General features: G+C 36.4%; 1 protein-coding gene across 1 annotated transcript; it reads left to right on the top strand.

Moving 5' to 3' along the window:
- The first annotated feature begins 12,108 nt into the window (after nt 1-12,108).
- Nucleotides 12,109-16,476, top strand: LOC135224018 (uncharacterized). The gene is made up of 4 exons (XM_064262940.1): nt 12,109-12,138; nt 14,164-14,369; nt 15,338-15,476; nt 16,291-16,476. The coding sequence occupies exons 1-4, from the start codon at nt 12,109-12,111 to the stop codon at nt 16,474-16,476; spliced, it is 561 nt and encodes a 186-aa protein (XP_064119010.1).
- Nucleotides 16,477-17,002: the final 526 nt, after the last annotated feature.

Genomic DNA, 17,002 nt, shown 5'->3' with positions numbered 1-17,002 from the left:
AATATTTTCTTGTTTATCTTTAATGCCTGAGTGTTTTTAGTGTTTATCCTAATATTATTATAATACTGTAGATTTTCTGAATACAACTACATTTACAAGAAGGAGGATTGGGTTACACTCTCTCTCTCTTATAAATACTTAATGAAAAGGAGAGAGAGAGAGAGAGAGAGAGAGAGAGAGAGAGAGAGAGAGAGAGAGAGAGAGAGGAGTGAGAGAGAGGGGGGGGGGGTGGGGGGGGGGGGGGGGGGGGGGGGGGGGAGTGGGGGGGGGGGGGGGGAGGGGGGGGGGGGGGGGGGGGGGGGGGGGGGGGTGGGGGGGGGGGGGGGGGGGGGGGGGGGGGGGGGGGGGGGGGGGGGGGGGGGGGGGGGGGGGGGGGGGGTGGGGGGGGGGGGGGGGGGGGGGGGGGGGGAGAGCTAGACGTTTACTGAGGAATCAAAATGAAACTACTAGGAGCAGAGAAAATTCCACAACGTGTAATGGAAAGTAAGAAGGACTTCCCAAACTTGGTGCAAACTTTTAACGCATTCACTCTGGTAAACTTAATTCGTTTGACCAATGATAAACAATTGTTGATATTCAGAGGTTTCACGTATTCATGGTTGGGTTTGTATTCCCTCTTGAATATACTGTAGAGGTTATTCACTACACGCCGTCATTACATAATTATTACATGATATTGATAAAAAAAAAAAAAACATATCTACTTGGCTTATTTTTAATTTTCTAATATGTTAATTGTGATGCATGTTTTTAATGTCATACGGACAGAAACTCCTTCGGGCTCTTATCATCATTCGTGTGAGGATAAGAGACAGACGTCTCTATTGTTAAACAGCCCCTTCAGTCATTTACCTGTCCATTGTGGAAAGAGCTATTTGGAGAAATGTAGTTTGATGATATTGTCCTAGGATTCTCTTTTTAGATAATTTTTAAAGAAAAAAATCAGGATAGCGAAATTCCCTTTAGATTTTGAACTGCTTTAAAATATCAAATTCACCTTTCTAATAAATAAATTATAATAATCATGACCTGGAGCTAAACGATATGCATAGGTCTGTTTACAGTCTTTTTTTTTTACATCATACGACATGGAAGTTCAGCGGAAGCCATGGGGTAATCCAAATACACACATAAATTTTTACATTTATTTTTAATATTAGTGAGAAGTCCAGCCACCTTCCTTCTAGATCACCTCTTGCAATCTGTTAGACATAGAAGATTCATGGTTTCTGACGATCTGTGGTCGGTTGTGGAAGAGCTTCCATTGTGTTCCCAGTGGTCCATAAGTTGATCTGGTCTCCTCTCCCTCTCAGGCTCCTAACATTTTACCAAATTAGCCTAAATATTCTCAGAGAAGGAGGAAGAAGAAGAAGCTTTTAGGTAAACAACTTGGTTGCTGCTCCTGCTCATTTTTGCTTATTTTTGGGACTACAGCTGCAGTTTCGCCGAGAAAATGTTGTGAGGGTTCGGTGAATATATGCCGATAGTGCTGAAGTAAGCATAGTGGAGGTGGATTAAGTGACAGTGCAGTTATAAACCTTGAAAACTTCGTTAAGTTCTTGTATTTTGAGTAGTGGCCCCGCCCCCTCCCTAGCATTGCCTAGGTGGGGAGGCTGTGCTGGACCGGTGGCGACGGTGCTGCCATCTATTGAGTCTTTTCGTGACTAGTTTCAGTGTAACAGTATGGCGTCATACTCAACACCGTTTAGGAGAAAGGACTCCTTTGGGCTGCAGTTTTCTGTATACCCTACTATGGATGTTGTTAGTAGAATGTTATTTTCAAACATGAAATTGGTGCATAACTCGATTATAGGAGTTCATTTATTTTATAAATAAGAACAGAGTAATTGTTAAAGTAGTACCAAATGTGTTTAATGATCTCATGGAAAATTACGAAGGCAAAGAGGTATGTTCAGACCAGTTGGGAAATGTAAAGATTGTGAATCTTAGTACGTCCATTACGTATGTTTCAATAAGGAAATGCTCCTTTCGAACTCTCAGATGAAAAGCTGATCGAGGTTTTATCGAAATATGGCAAAGTGGAAGGAATCAGGCAAAACAAATATGCTAACGGACCATTCAAAGGGCTATTGACGGGAGTTAGGACAGCCAGCATGAGACTAAAAAGAGAACGTTCCTTCATGCAATTACGGTTTTCGGATTTCATTTAACTATCTGTATAATGGGCAGCAACGGACATGCTTTAGGTGGTGGGGAAATAGGTCACATAGCTAAATGACTGCAAATACGAAGATGTAAGGTCTAAGTTTAAAGAAGGAGAGTTTCCTCACCTGCCTACGGAAGGAAAGACGAAACCAACGTGAAAGCAAAGATGAGTTGCACAAAAGCTATGTAGAAAATGCAAACAGTTGAGGAAAGCGGAAATAACCAAAGTTATCAAACTACAGATATAGTGACCGAAGGATGGAATGGACAGAGATGAAGAACCTAATTCAGTGGAAGAACAGGCATTAGATTGCCACAACAGAAAAAATTGTTAAGGATAATTCACCAAATGATTCTGAGGAAGAAAAGGGTGACGACGACTCGATAAAAACTGGGGAAGGGCACAACAAAAAGGAATGCTGGAAGTGAGCTAGGGGAAGAAACGAAGGAAGAACTTGTCTCAGTAGAACCGTTGGACTGCATAAGGGAAGAAAATGTTTATAAAAGGAAAACTGGATAAGGAGTAATCGATGGTGGGCCAAATTATGAGGACGAAAGGATCTTTTTGAGGACAGTCTTGATTACGAGCAGGATGATGACGATGAAGGAAGGCCAAGAATTAAAGTTTCCCAACCAATAGGTGTCAGTGAATTGCGTACGTCAAGCACAAAAGGTTGAGATTCATAAGGAGGTTAAAGAAAATGAGTTATTAACAGAAAACGAAGCAGCAAGTATAGTAAAAGGAAAAGAAGAGGGAAAAATGGATTGTAAGGAAATATATTATGAGATGCCAGTGCCCCAAACAGAACTTTACAGCACTGATATGGAAATGCAAACATGGCATACAAAAACAGACTCTAGCAATAAACTTAAGATAACGCTGAAGAAAGACCAGTGTCAAAACATGGAAAGGATGAACCAGAATTTATCATCAGATGATGAAACAGGAAAGTGTACTAAGAAGCTTAAAGCAATTTAACCCAGTATTGTACATTTGTTTTTTTTTTACATAATATACAAAATTCATTTCATCCACATTAAATGTAGCTACAGTTAACGTAAATGGACTTAATACTTTGAATAAGCAAATTAAAATAATAAACTTTATGTTTCTTTATAAACTAGATATAATTTCGTCCAGAGCACAATATAAAAGGGGAAGGGAAACTGGAATATGTTGAAAAATACTGCAAAGTTTGATTAATTATACACAAATGCTTAAGGGTGGAATAGCTATCTTTGTAAATAAAACATCTAATGTGGAAAATTTTGAATGTTGAAAACGATATTAATGGTTATGTTATGAGTGTTAATTGTCGTTATCAAAAGTTACAATTCAATTATTAAATGTGTATGCTCCTGCTGGGAATAGTAAGAGAAAAGAAAGGGAGAAATTATTTAATACAGATATTTTATATTTCTTAAGGAACAATATAAGCAATATCATAATGGGTGGTGACTGGAATTCTATTACCTGTATGAGAGATTGTTCAAATTCAGATAGTGAACTAATATCAAAGTCATTAGTAAGCTTGAAAAGCAACTTGAAACTTATAGATGCTTGGGTTTCATGTCATCACCAGGTGGAGTATACTTATGTCAGGGAGAGTTATGGCTCAAGGCTGGATAGGTTTTATTTAAAAGATTACATAACCATGTGGCAAATATTCAAAATATTCCTGTTAGCTGGACTGACCATTGTACTATAGTATTAGCCTTGAAATTAGAAATGTAGCGTCGCCAGGGAAAGGGTACTGGAAACTTAATAGTGATATTCTAGATAAAGATATTGTAAAGACAATTTTCTTATGACTTGGAATGGTATTAAGAGGAGCAAAGATAGAGTTGGAAATATGTTTGTGTTGGTGGGAATATGCGAAAGCAGGCTGAAATTCTTTACTTTATCACATGTTCAAAGCAAATTAACCAAGCAAAATATGGCTTATTGAATTTACTGAACTAACCAGTTTGAAAGAAGAAATAGGAAAAGGTGTACTGAATAAGGACAAGTTTTGTTTTTCGTAGTGAACTCTTTGAAATTAAGAATAAATAGTATTCAAGATGAGATCTGCGAAGGGGTCAAAATTAGAGCAAAGGTGGACGATAAATTAAAGGGGGAACAAGTTTCAGCGTACCTGTTAGGGAAGGAGAAAAACTCTAAATCATATGTAAATAAGATAAAGAGGGATGATGGTAGCGAAATAGTGAACCCTAAAGCTATTATTTAAATATAAGGGAATATTTGAAAAGCTTTTCAAAAAGAGAAATGTGAGAAGTCTTATCAAGACATGTTTTTGAAATTAGTAGATAAAGTTATTGATAAGAATGAGAATGATATTTTAACCTCAGAAGTGACAGAGTCTGAAGTATTGAAAGCATTGAGGGGGATGAAAGAATGGTAAAAGTCCGGGAAATAGATGGTCTCACTGTGAGTTTTACAAAAAATTTTGGAAGGAAATAAAAACCGATTTGTAAGCATAGTAAAGTTTATTTTTAGATATAAGACCATCTCTAAAATGAATAAAGGAATAATAACGCTTACGCGAAGGAAGGAGACTTAGGTTTTTATTTACAAACTGGAGGCCAATAACATTGTTAAACGTGGATTTTAAGATAATAGCGAAAATAATAACAATAGATTGAAGAATGTGTTACATTTAATTATTTTTCCCGCGAGCAGTTTATTGTGCAGATGATAGGTCGCCCATTATCAACTTGAATTCCATTATGAGAGATATTATGATTTATGCAAATAATAATGATAACAAGCTGCGTTAATAATCTAGACTGGTCTAAAGCTTTTGATCGTGTGGATCATGACTTTTTTATATGCTATATTGAGCAACTTTTTGGTTTTGATCCTAGTTTCATTCAGCTAATACAAATGTTATATACAGACGCTGAAAGTAATATGCATAAATGGTAATATCTCTGATCCATTCCCATAAACAAATCGGTAAGGCAAGGATGTCCATTATCCATGATTTTGTTTATTATCTACCAGGAACCCTTTACAGGATGACGAAAATGAAGCTTTATAGACATGTCATTGAATTTGCCAAATAATTTTACAAAGGTTTCTGTTCTAGGATATTGCTGATGACTCTGTTATCATAGTTACTAGTGATAAAGGAATATTAGAATGTTTTAATATAATCACAGATTATGAAAAGGCAAGTGGGTGCAAATCTGAACAGAAATCTTCAATTTTAGGCATTGGGAAATGGAGAAATAACAAATCAGCATGGCCAATAAGAGGATGTCATTGCCTTCATGATTCCTGTAAAATACTAGCTATCATAGTAAATAATTATCAAGATAGTTGTGTTAATCTAAATTGGAGTAATTTCGGAGAGTAAGATAACAAAGTGATAGGTATATTTTAGGATAGGAAGCTGACAGTGTTTTCAAAAATGTATTATAATTAATTGTAAAATTTTAAAGCAAAAAACGTGGTATGTGTCACATGTATATACAGCTCCACAGGATTGTGCAAAACGAATACAGAGGATTTATTTAGATACCTATGGAATGGAAGCTGTGCACCAATTGCAAGAAATACCGTATTTTTACCAAAGACAGAAGGTGGGCTAATGGAATGATGAATATTCTACATAAATCGAAAGCCATTTATGTTTTAGAAAACTTTTAACAAGATTTATATAAGTAAGTGTTATGGTTTTGAAATGATATTTTTTATTGTAAAAATAAAACTAGTGTTTTGATGGAAACTGAAAAAAATTATAGAGACTGTACTATTTTTACCACATCATATTATAGTGAGATGATTGATGTTTTAAGGAAAAGTATATCGTTTAAGAATCCATCCTAAGGTGTCTGTTAAAGAAATATATGGTTACTTATGAATTGTAAGACTATAAACCAAAGGTAGAGTTATTGTACCGCTTTTTAATTGGGACGCAGATTTGGAAGTATGTAAAATAATAAAGTACTTGATAAGAAGAGCAGAGATCAGTTTATAGATATGTTCATGAAATACTTAATACCAAAGATAGGCTGAATATGATGAAAATCTCGAATGAAGATAAATGTCTCTTTTGTGGCAATATTGAAAATAATATGCACATATTTTTTATTTTTGTCCCTCGTCAAAAAACATTCTGATTTTGGGTTAAAGTCAATGCTAAAAAGCTGTTGTAAAATTGAAAAACTGATAGTTTACTAAAGATTCTTAAACTGGATTTCAAGACACCATCGAAGAAAGACGAAAACACAGCAATGGTGTTACTATCAGATTTTGTAGCAGGAGTATGGTCTGGTCGATCTTTGGGTTTGGTCTATTGACAGACGACCCAAACTTGATTGCTTATATAGGGAATAAAATGTCAAAAAACGAAGTTTATATTGAGTAAAGTTTATGCAAATAAATTAGACAAGCTTTTTACCAAAGAATATGTACTTAATGCTATTGTAAAATAAAGAATAAAAAAAAAAAACTAAGTTACTCTATAGGATATAAGGCTTACATAGTTTGTTATTTGTAAGGGTTGTAATTTGTTATTGTGTATATTGTATATATGAATGTATATGAAGCCATTGTATTGATCCTATTGTAAATTTTATCAATAAAAGAAAAAAAAAAAAAATATTCTCAGTGAGGTTCATGTCTGTATCCTCACTTGGCCAGTCAAGCAATTGCAGATCCTCTCGACCTTGAAACCATTCCTGGACTATTCTGGCCTTATGGATAGGGCAGCGGTCGTGAATGAAAATGACAGGAGCAGGTGGGGAGGAATAATTCCGCTGTTGAAGTGAAAGAAGTTAGAAATCCTGAAGAATTTCAATGTATTTTTCACCAGTGAACCTCCACTCAATCCTGGTGATATCATCCATATAATGTAAGAAGATCCAGCCCTCACGTTTACTGTGACATGCCCATTCCAGGTCACCTCGTAAATTTCTTCTGTAGTATCTAAAAGGAAAAAATCTAATTTTTAACAATTTACGCTTTGCTTTTCGTAATAAGGAAAATAATGCTATATCGTTTGGGGAAATGAAATGTTAAGTAACAACCCTTGCAATAAGTTAATTATGTTTATTCATCTGCAAGGGTTAATACTTATAATAGCATTAAGTTTGATCTGCAACGGTCCTTTATGATATGATATTCTTTAATTCAGTAAACAATCTGTACTCTATATTACAAGTTTGCCTACGTGATTATTCATAACATTAATAATGCATTTGCTTAATGCCTGAAAGCTGGCCATGATAGAACTAATGGGGGGTTTTCAATGAAGAATTTTTATTTTCACGCTTCTCGTGGCAATATAATTCAATTAGCGGAATATACATGGTTATTGACAAAATTATTATCTTTTGATTATAATATTACCCTTGCTTATAATTATTATAGTCTGACTGTTATTAATGATTATAGAAACTCACCTTATATTACTCGGTCTTCAGTTATGTATTCTGCCGTGACTTCTGCTAGTAAAAGACCTTTCGTCACTGCATACGACTCGAGACCAAAATTCCATATCCTCCCCCAAAAACTTTTGAACAAAGGCAAGCCTATCAGCACGATGCCGTTCGGCGAGAAATTCCTTCTTGGCAGGAATTCTATGAGGTATTCCTGCCTCATGCAGACGTCTTCGTACCGTCATAGCCGAAACATTTAATGCCAGACGTTCACAAATAGCAATAGTATTGGTAAAAGGATCTGCTTATGCTGCTCGTCGAATGTCGTCGTTATCCTAACGGGTGGTCATTCATGGTGGAGGTCTTCGAACTGAAATACGTAATTAACATGCAGATACCTAGATAATCAAGATTAATTATAGCCTGTTTACTTATGGAAACGCTATTTGGTATTCTGGTAAGTAAAGAGAAAGAATCACTATTAGAGTTCAACAGGACCAAGGCAACTGTAATTTAGGTGTCATAATTTCACGGGTTTATAAGTTTTATAGTTTAAAAAATTAATAAATAAATGGATCACCTGAAGATTAGTGACCCGTAATACCTCTCCTGAAGAAAATCGACCCAAATAATTTCTTCCTGAAGAAAAGTGACCCCAATATTTTCCACCTGAAGATAAACGACCCCTGCTTGTTGGTGTCTCCAATCTTCAGGTGACCCACTTTAGCTCATAATATTATAGAAAAAAGGAGAAAAAATATAGATATATATTCATTAAAAACTACTTTATTAAACATTTGTTAAAAACACAGATTTAGACAAACAATCAATAGTTAATTAAAAGCGTATTGTCTTGCAATTTTAGTACAAAAATAATCAAACCTACTGTAACCCCTGTGGCTAGCGCGCGCAGCGCAACATTACCTCTTGCCAGAACATACCAAGCTTGCCAAGAATCTTTAAATATGCGGATAAGGCGCGAAGCGCCGTTCCGCCATGGCCTTACTGTAATCCCTGTTAATTCCTCACCTTAAGAAAAACGACCCCAATATTTTCCACCTGAAGAAAAGCGACCCCAGCGTGTGTTGGGGTCGCTTTTCTTCAGGTGATCCAAATAAATAAATGCCATCCAAAGTCTGTCAATTTCCCAGTCTAAGCGTGCCTCCTTTTCCATTTATTTACTGTTGTAGGGGAGACGTCAAGACGCTGTGCAACAGCACGTATTGAAAGCCCACTTTCTCGTAGAGCGACGATCTGCGCCCGGAGAACTATATGTTTCTGTTCATTGGGAGACTATAACGAATACTACTAGCAGAGGACAGATAACCTATCAAAATTTATACAACACCTCAGTCTAGCCATGATTGGGTGACAAACTTGTTAGCTGTAATAGGGGTGCTGTAGCAGTGATATCGTTATCACCGAACAAAGTGATATATTAAATCACACGATTACTGGGACTGATTGATTGATTGGCTGCTACTTGCATTGCAACATCTCAGGTCATTACTGTCACTGATAACGTTTAAAATTCTGTATGTCTTCATAATGATAAATTGTTAATTGTCTGTTTGAAACACTGTTTACTAAAGGTGGTGCTGTTCCTCTCTTAACGTGAATTCCACTAATCAGCTTTCGAGCTGTTTTAATGTATAAGAGGTTGGAGGAGGCAAACTTGTAATAGGTATTAATCCTCATAGATGAATAAACATTATTTTAATGCAGGGGTTGTTACTTAGCATTACATTTCCCCAAACGATATATCATTATTTTCCTTGTTACAGAAAGCAACGCGTAAATTGTAAAAAATTCAGATTGTTTTCCTTCAGATACCACCGAGGAAACATTAACGAAGTGGCTAGGAGTGGCTTGTAACCGTAAACGTGTGGGCCTGGATTTCCTTACATGGTATATGTGATATAACCAAGACTGAAGGGTTTCACCAGTGAAAAATACGTTAAAATTCTTCAGGATTTCTTCCTCCCTTCACTTCACCAGTGGAATTATCCCTTTCCACCTAGTCCTGTCATCTTCATTCATGACGGCTGCCCCATTCATATGGCCAGAATAGTCCAGGAATGTTTTCAAGGTCGAGAGGATTTGAATTGGTTGACTGGGCAAATAAGGGTGCAGACATGAACCCCATAGATCCCGAGAAAGATAAAGTTGATTTGTTAAAGATTGAACAATTCACAGGTGCCCCGAGAGAAGCCGAAGTGCAGTGCAAAAATCGCTGAATTTCTAATAAGTTTTCTCCCATGTATGCATAAATTTTTTTTAAATTTTTGTTCCCATTATTTTTATGCACATCCATTTCGTATGAAGTAGCTACTGTCGCATATCTTATGTAATATAAGCTGTCAGGGGTAATTACGTTTGCTTTATGTCTATTACAATCAGAATCATAATTACCTGACCTGTTATCGAATTACAATTACAACTTCAATAATACTGAAATACAAAACTTAAATATTGGAAAAAAATTTCACAAAACTTTTTACACAAAAAAGGAAATAAATGGAATAAAAAAAATTTTTAGAATTGGTAGCTGGCTTGTTAATATTCTCCCTTAATAATATAATAAATAAATTGGGTAGCGACTCAAAACATCTCTCTGTTGCATTTGGTTAAGATGAGTTCTCGAAAAGTAAGAGGCTGCTCTAGGATAACAATTTCAAATAAAGTACTTCGTTATTTGAACTTTTCAGTTACATTTATAATTACCATTAGGTATAAATAAAAAAACAACCGCAATTACAGTTAACTTCAAAACGTGTAATTAAAAACATTTCAGATAAATGACAATTACTCCAAGCCTGAATAAAAGGTAATGTTCATTTGTAATTGGTAAAGCTCTCTTACTGTGGGTTTCACAGACAGTGCAGTCACGTTTTTGGTCAATAACACTGTAATGAAGACTGGTATCAGTACGAGATTTTGTTATAATTTTTCGGTATAATCAAGGCTTTAATTCTAATGAATATCCGGTAAAAATGCTCAATTTTTATTTGTAACACATAGAGCAACTATAACCAGTTACCTATTCAAACCAATCTGTAGGCAATTGGCGGCTCTCTCTTTGCTAAAAAAAAAATGTTGAAAAGTTGCGTGACAAACGGATTTCTGCTACCATGCCGACAGTTATGTTCCTAGGCGGCTATCTATTCCTCACCTTCGTAATATAAGCATATGGCCATTCATGAAGAACCTTGGATTAGAAGTGTCATCGATGACAGTACGACTAAGACTCCACGCTGCTGGGATTCATCACAGAACTCCAGTGACGATGGAGCTCTTGACGGAGCGACATATGGCGGGAAGGTTTGATTTTGCCCAATGTCATGCTGATAAGGGTTTGGACTTTTGGGGCAGGGTCATCTTTACTGACGAGAAGTGCTTCTCGTCCACATCGCATGGGAAGCTGCATTGTTGGCGAACAAATAGAACTCGGTATGATAAGGAAAATCGTTACTTGCATCAATTTTTCAATTGCATTCTTCTTTATATTAATTATTAATGTTCAGATTTTGTTCCACGGAAATGGACTGTCAAAATATATAAAGGTAGTAAACATAAATAAGAGTGCTATTTCTGAGATAAATATTAGGTAAGGGACAGTGGCATCATTTGCTCTTTTTCTTCAAATATAATATACTGAATAAATAATTACACAATAGAATTCTTTCAGTGTTGTTCATCACTGAGAATTTAAATTCTCCAAAGGTGTATACACACACACACACACACACACACACACACACACACACATATATATATATTATTATATATATATATGTATATAATATAATATATATATTAATAATAATATATATATTATATATATGGTTTATTTATTTATTTACACCCCCATTTTTTTTCTCTCATTCAGATATGAACCCCGTAACATCGTTGAGGTGGTTCGATCCGGCCATGTCACCTGCAACGTATGGGGCTGGGTGTGTCTGCATGGTATGGGTGATGTGTTCCGTATCGAGGGACGATTTACAGCAGCTAAGTATGTTGAGCTGCTGCAAACCTCCTTCTTGCCTTCGTTATGAGAAAGGAATTTTCCCTTCCACCAGGGCCCATCCTGTTCACACTGCTCACGTTGTTCAAGAGTGGTTTGCCAGACAGGATAACCTGCTTCTTCTTGAATGGCCGAGCAAAGGAGCAGATATGAATGTGAATGAACACGTGTGGGCCCAGATGGTGAACACATGGAAAATGGAACATGAGAGAACAACGCAGCAACTGATGGCTCACATCAACTCTCAGTGGGAAATTTGTAGACGGAGACCACAGCAAATTTTCAACCTTGTTCATTCGATGCCCGACAGATTGAGGGAAGTGACTTGACTAAGAGAGAGGGTGGGTGGTCAAGGTATTAGATTGTATAATATAAATGTTATATTTTTTGTAATAGAACATAAAATGTTCTCATTTTGTTCTCACTAGTTATTTGATTATATGTTTTAATAAACATGATTGACAACAAGTTTTATTATAACCATGATATTCTTGATATGATATTCGAAGTATCTTTTAAAAAATGGCATAATGCGTCCATACAATATTGAGAGTATTGCAGTAAACTTTCCTCCTTACTCAGGCCCCACATGTTTTTGATGACTTCCTAATCACCGTTTCTTGTTAACAGCATTGACTTATAGAACTGAATGACTCGCCGAGCACTGTTTTCATACAGTGAGGTCGGTAACAGTATTGGCAAATTGCCTTACCTGTATACTTTGTTCACTGGTGTGGCCGATACAGATATGATAGTTCGCTGCTTATTTTCGCTTATTAGCTTCTTGGAGTCTATTAAAATAGTTTCCATTATTTGAAATGTAATGCTTTATATGTTACTGATATTTTCAATGTGTCTTTAGTTAAAACCAAAGTTATATGAACAAGAGTAAAAATGTGGCATATTTTTTGGCCGTCGTTGTCGTTTCTGAGTACAGGGGTCATATACTCTGTGGGACATTTTAAAAGGTAACTGTCAATTCAGTAGATGATACTCTCTTTATGTCAGCCACTAAGGAAAGCCCAAATGACTTCACCTATCACCTGAGGTCAACGAAATATATAGTCTATAATATATCAGTGCATACATAATTTTAGAAAAAACAACAGTTAACCCTTAAAAGGTCAACCACGTCATATGACGTGTTGGAGAAGTCGTCCCACACATGTTATTTACGTCATGTGACGTTCTTAAGTTTTTAATTTTGTGCGCCTTCATAGCTTATGGTATCGATATTGGTTCTGTACTACTTAGTGCCTTATTAGAGGTCTTGCTGGCCGTTTGCACTGCTCGTCTTCCATTTGTATGAACTGCACGGGGGAGGGGAGGGGAGGTAAGGGTGGCCTAGGAGGTTGTCAGAAACGTCAAACCAGCTAATCCTGTGTGGCAAAGGATTCGTGGCGACAATTTTTGCCGCACACCTTCGATTTTGATGATAGTATATCAGGAATAACGTTTTTATTCTATTTTTACTGATTATATAATGGAACTGACTAGAGAGATCCAATCGTTAATTTCATGTTATGAAATGGGGTAATATATCAAGCGAACACTCAAGGTAACAAGAGTTTATGACATTGATTTGGTTATGCTTATGGGTATTGTGAGGAAGGGCAATCTTCGATATTATTGGGTCACTGATCCTCTCCTGAATACACTAATGACATATCAGAACTGCATACTGAGCGCAGGGGTTTTTCTTGTCACTAAGTTAGCTAGTATAGCTGAGAGAGAGATATATAAGTTAACTAGTATAAGAGAGAGAGAGGAGCTAAGTTTCGGAGACTCAACAAATTCGTTGAATTTTTGGGTATATTCAATCAAGTGCTGCTGCGCTTCTCTTTATAGCTAGCTTCCTATTGTAGAATTTGTAGGAAACGCACTGCAACCGATGCTGTAAACTTGGCTTACGTGATAAGGTTAAAACATCCAGTTATGATGTTGGTGATTTTCGGCCATACCAATATAACTTTAAAATGTTGATCAATTTTAAGTATTGTGTAATGAATATGACCGATATATAATAATAGACACGGTTGTAAGATAACGTCTTGGCCGAAAGTTAAATGGAACCTTAATAAACAAACTTATATTACAAGTGGGACAACAATCTTCATTACAACGATATAAACTGCTCAGATTTTTTTTTTTACTCCGTGTGTGTCTCTCTCTGTCTTCCTCCAACCATACCTAATAACTCCGCCCACCAAACGAGCTCCAGAACTTATTGGTGGAACTCTTGTTAGCAGAGAAGGGGTTCTCCCCCCCACCTCCCTCAGTAGACACTGATACCATGTAATTTTTCGAAGTCTCGCAAGACGGTGTACCTGGGAAACCTGTGTCCAACTGTACCAGTTTCTTAATTGAAAAACTTTCAAGAACGAGGAGGTGGTGTTCATATGGTGACGTCATAATGACCTTAAAGTTGTTATAATCTATCTCTGCCCTACAGATTCTGGCGTGATTCCTAATATTTGATTGTTCATGGGTGGATAATTTGCTGCCCGTTCGGTAATGTGATGCTCATAGAGGTGTAAGTTTCGTTGTTTCTCGTGATCTGGGAATTGGTTTCTTCCCATTTACAGAAAGGTGGATTCTTCGTTGAAGTTGGTGCCGCCGATGGAGAGAGCCTAAGTAACTCGATCTTCTTCGAAAGGCAACTTGGGTGGAGGGGTCTGCTGATCGAGGCAACTCCAGGTTATTTTGAAGCTCTGAAGAACAAAAAGAGAAATGCCTACATCATTCACGCTGCTCTTTCTGTGAACAATTATGCTTCAGAAGTCACCTTCCAGTAAGTTGTAAGATGTGTCTCTGGCAGTGATTCTTAACCTTTTTATTACCACTCCCCCTCTAAGAGTTAGTCCTTTCTTTCACGCCCCTCCCCCCACCCCTTGCATATATGAGTAAAATTCCATCCCAGATTTAAAGGAAAATAAAAAAAAATTAGAAAGAGAAAGGGTTTCGATGGATAGGAAGGGAGGTCAATAATTACAAAGCATGGTCAGCCCAACGAACCTAACTTGAGTAGTAGACCTTAGGGAAGTAACGTTACAAGGACGATACGTTTGCATTTTTTCAAAAAATTCTGAATATTAGTTCCTCACTCTTGTTACGAGAGTAACGAATATATAGAGAATTTACTTTTATTTTACCTTAGGGCATGCGCCGCCCCTGGAAATTACTGACGCCCCCAGGTTCAGAACCATTGGTCTATGGAGAGGCGGTATTTTCTAAAATAAAATATTTTAGCTGTGTTGAATGGCTCTACTATGCTTTTAGAGGCATTTTGTATAGTGATTAATATTACTCTATTAATTAGGTGGAAGGGTAGGGGTGGAAAAGTGTGTTGCCGGGGGTATGGTGGGGTTGGGGGTGGGGGGGGAGGGGGCGGGGGCTGATACTATGAAATGATAGCTATTATTATCGTTTGCAAAAGACGGCAAAATGATGAAAAATACTTGATACTAATCGCGAGCTTGAACACGGCAAGACTGAATATTAAAAGGATCATGCCTATTACTTCAGTATTTGGAAAATAGTGCTCCCTTCAAGCTAAATCTTTTCTGTGACACGCAGGTTTTCCTTAGATAATTGGATTCCTTGATTATATTATTCCATTTTTTATTAATGTTTCTTTGCGGTATCGTGTTTTACACCATCATTGTTGAACCTCTCTTAAGCCAAACTCATTAGCAGCAAAACATCATCATCCAGTCAGTGAAAATACTTTTATTCCAATCTCATTTACGTTTTTTTCAGGGCTAATTTAGGATATGGCAGCAAGTTGGACAACACTGGTGTCAAGGTGAAGGGAATTCCCCTTTCCTCTATTCTTCGAGCATTGGACGTCAAAATAGTCGATTTCATGTCTCTGGATATTGAGTTTTTCGAAGTTAAGGTAGGTTTTTATATATGTTCATGGTCATTATTTAGCAGCAATTTACTAGAAATTATCAACCACTGACCATTAAAGATTTTTTTTTTTGATAAACAGAAATTCCATTAGAAAGATCAGCATGAAACATCCATAACAATGCTGTTTCTGATTTTGTAACTGTAGAACTGTACTACTAAGTGAAAGTATGAACAAGTGGATGGTATTTGGGACAAACAAGTTGGGATCCAACCTCCAGCTTACTCGGGACGCATCCAAGCTTTTCCCCGTCAAGCATGAGTTGTAAACAATATATTCCTAACTTTTGATGTAAATTAAAACATGCTAAAATCTGCAGTCATATAGAGCCTTGTTTCACCAACGAAAATTAGAATAAATAAGTTATATTTCATTAGAAATATTTTCTATGTACTGTTTAACTCGCAAATTATTTATTTTTACATTTTAATTCTAATAAATAAATCTTAAACATCCTATTCTAAATTTCTTGTATCTTTAACTCAATGTGAAATACCTTTTCCAGACCATTTTAGGCTCTTCCATAGACCTCTCCTAACCCGACCAACCCCCCTCCCCACAACAACAATACCAAAGTTTTTTGTAGCTTACTCCCCGAGTAAGCGACAACGGAATGAGCTCTTCTGGCCTTTTCTTACACGATTTAATATTCTGAGAGAGAGAGAGAGAGAGAGAGAGAGAGAGAGAGAGAGAGAGAGAGAGGAGAGAGAGACCCTTAATTATATGATTACAAGTGGTGTCACTTTTCCTGAATTTTTAATTAAAAATAAAACAGTTTTTAAAATTCTCCTCTTTCTAGGTGCTGAAGACAGTTCCATGGGATAAGATAAAGTTTAGGCTCATGTGCATCGAGGTAGCCCACATCCCAGAAGGCAAAGAGTTCCTACAGGAAAAGGGATACAAATTCTTAGGATATGGTTACTTAGACATTGATGCTTGGTATGCGTTACCGGAGCTTCTGAGCACAAATGTAAATCCTTTGTAATTTAACTTGTGCTTGTAAATAATTTCTTAAAGCATTTTTCACTGGTTATTTATTAACATTTGTTAGTTCCTATGCGTGTATTGTGTGCATTTCTAATATGCATGTTTGGAAGGAATAATTCATGTGAGGATTTTGTTTAGTAATCAAGGTTTATTGCTTATATCCGTTTTATGACTAAGATATTCCTCAAAGAAACAAAATAACTTCAAATATAGTTTTTCTTAATCTGAAAGTGTTATTTCTATCCTTCTATTTTTTTAGAGATCATTTATGTTACTCAGAAAGAGACAAAACCTAGAATTATCCTACAACAATCTAATAAAGATAATGTCAATCCGGTAACTTTCAGTTAGACCTTTTAAAAAAACCAATGATACATAAAAAAAAATTGCATTATATGCTCGGTTAAATGCGATATTTTACGAACGTGCAGACTATTGATATTAGTAATGAGTAGGTGGAGCCTGTTCACTTGCAGATATATATATATATATATATATATATATATATATATATATATATATTA

Source organism: Macrobrachium nipponense, chromosome 10 (genome assembly GCF_015104395.2).
Source record: "Macrobrachium nipponense isolate FS-2020 chromosome 10, ASM1510439v2, whole genome shotgun sequence".
NCBI classification, from domain to species: domain Eukaryota; kingdom Metazoa; phylum Arthropoda; class Malacostraca; order Decapoda; family Palaemonidae; genus Macrobrachium; species Macrobrachium nipponense.
This window is presented reverse-complemented; position numbering and strand designations above follow the sequence as displayed.

Bases quoted from the DNA above. Each gene is read 5' to 3' on its own strand.
- LOC135224018 (XM_064262940.1), top strand. From the start codon at position 12,109: ATGCGTCCATACAATATTGAGAGTATTGCA. The intron at 14,370-15,337 runs GTAAGTTGTAAG...CGTTTTTTTCAG, and splicing joins GCTTCAGAAGTCACCTTCCA to GGCTAATTTAGGATATGGCA. The intron at 15,477-16,290 runs GTAGGTTTTTAT...TCCTCTTTCTAG, and splicing joins TTGAGTTTTTCGAAGTTAAG to GTGCTGAAGACAGTTCCATG.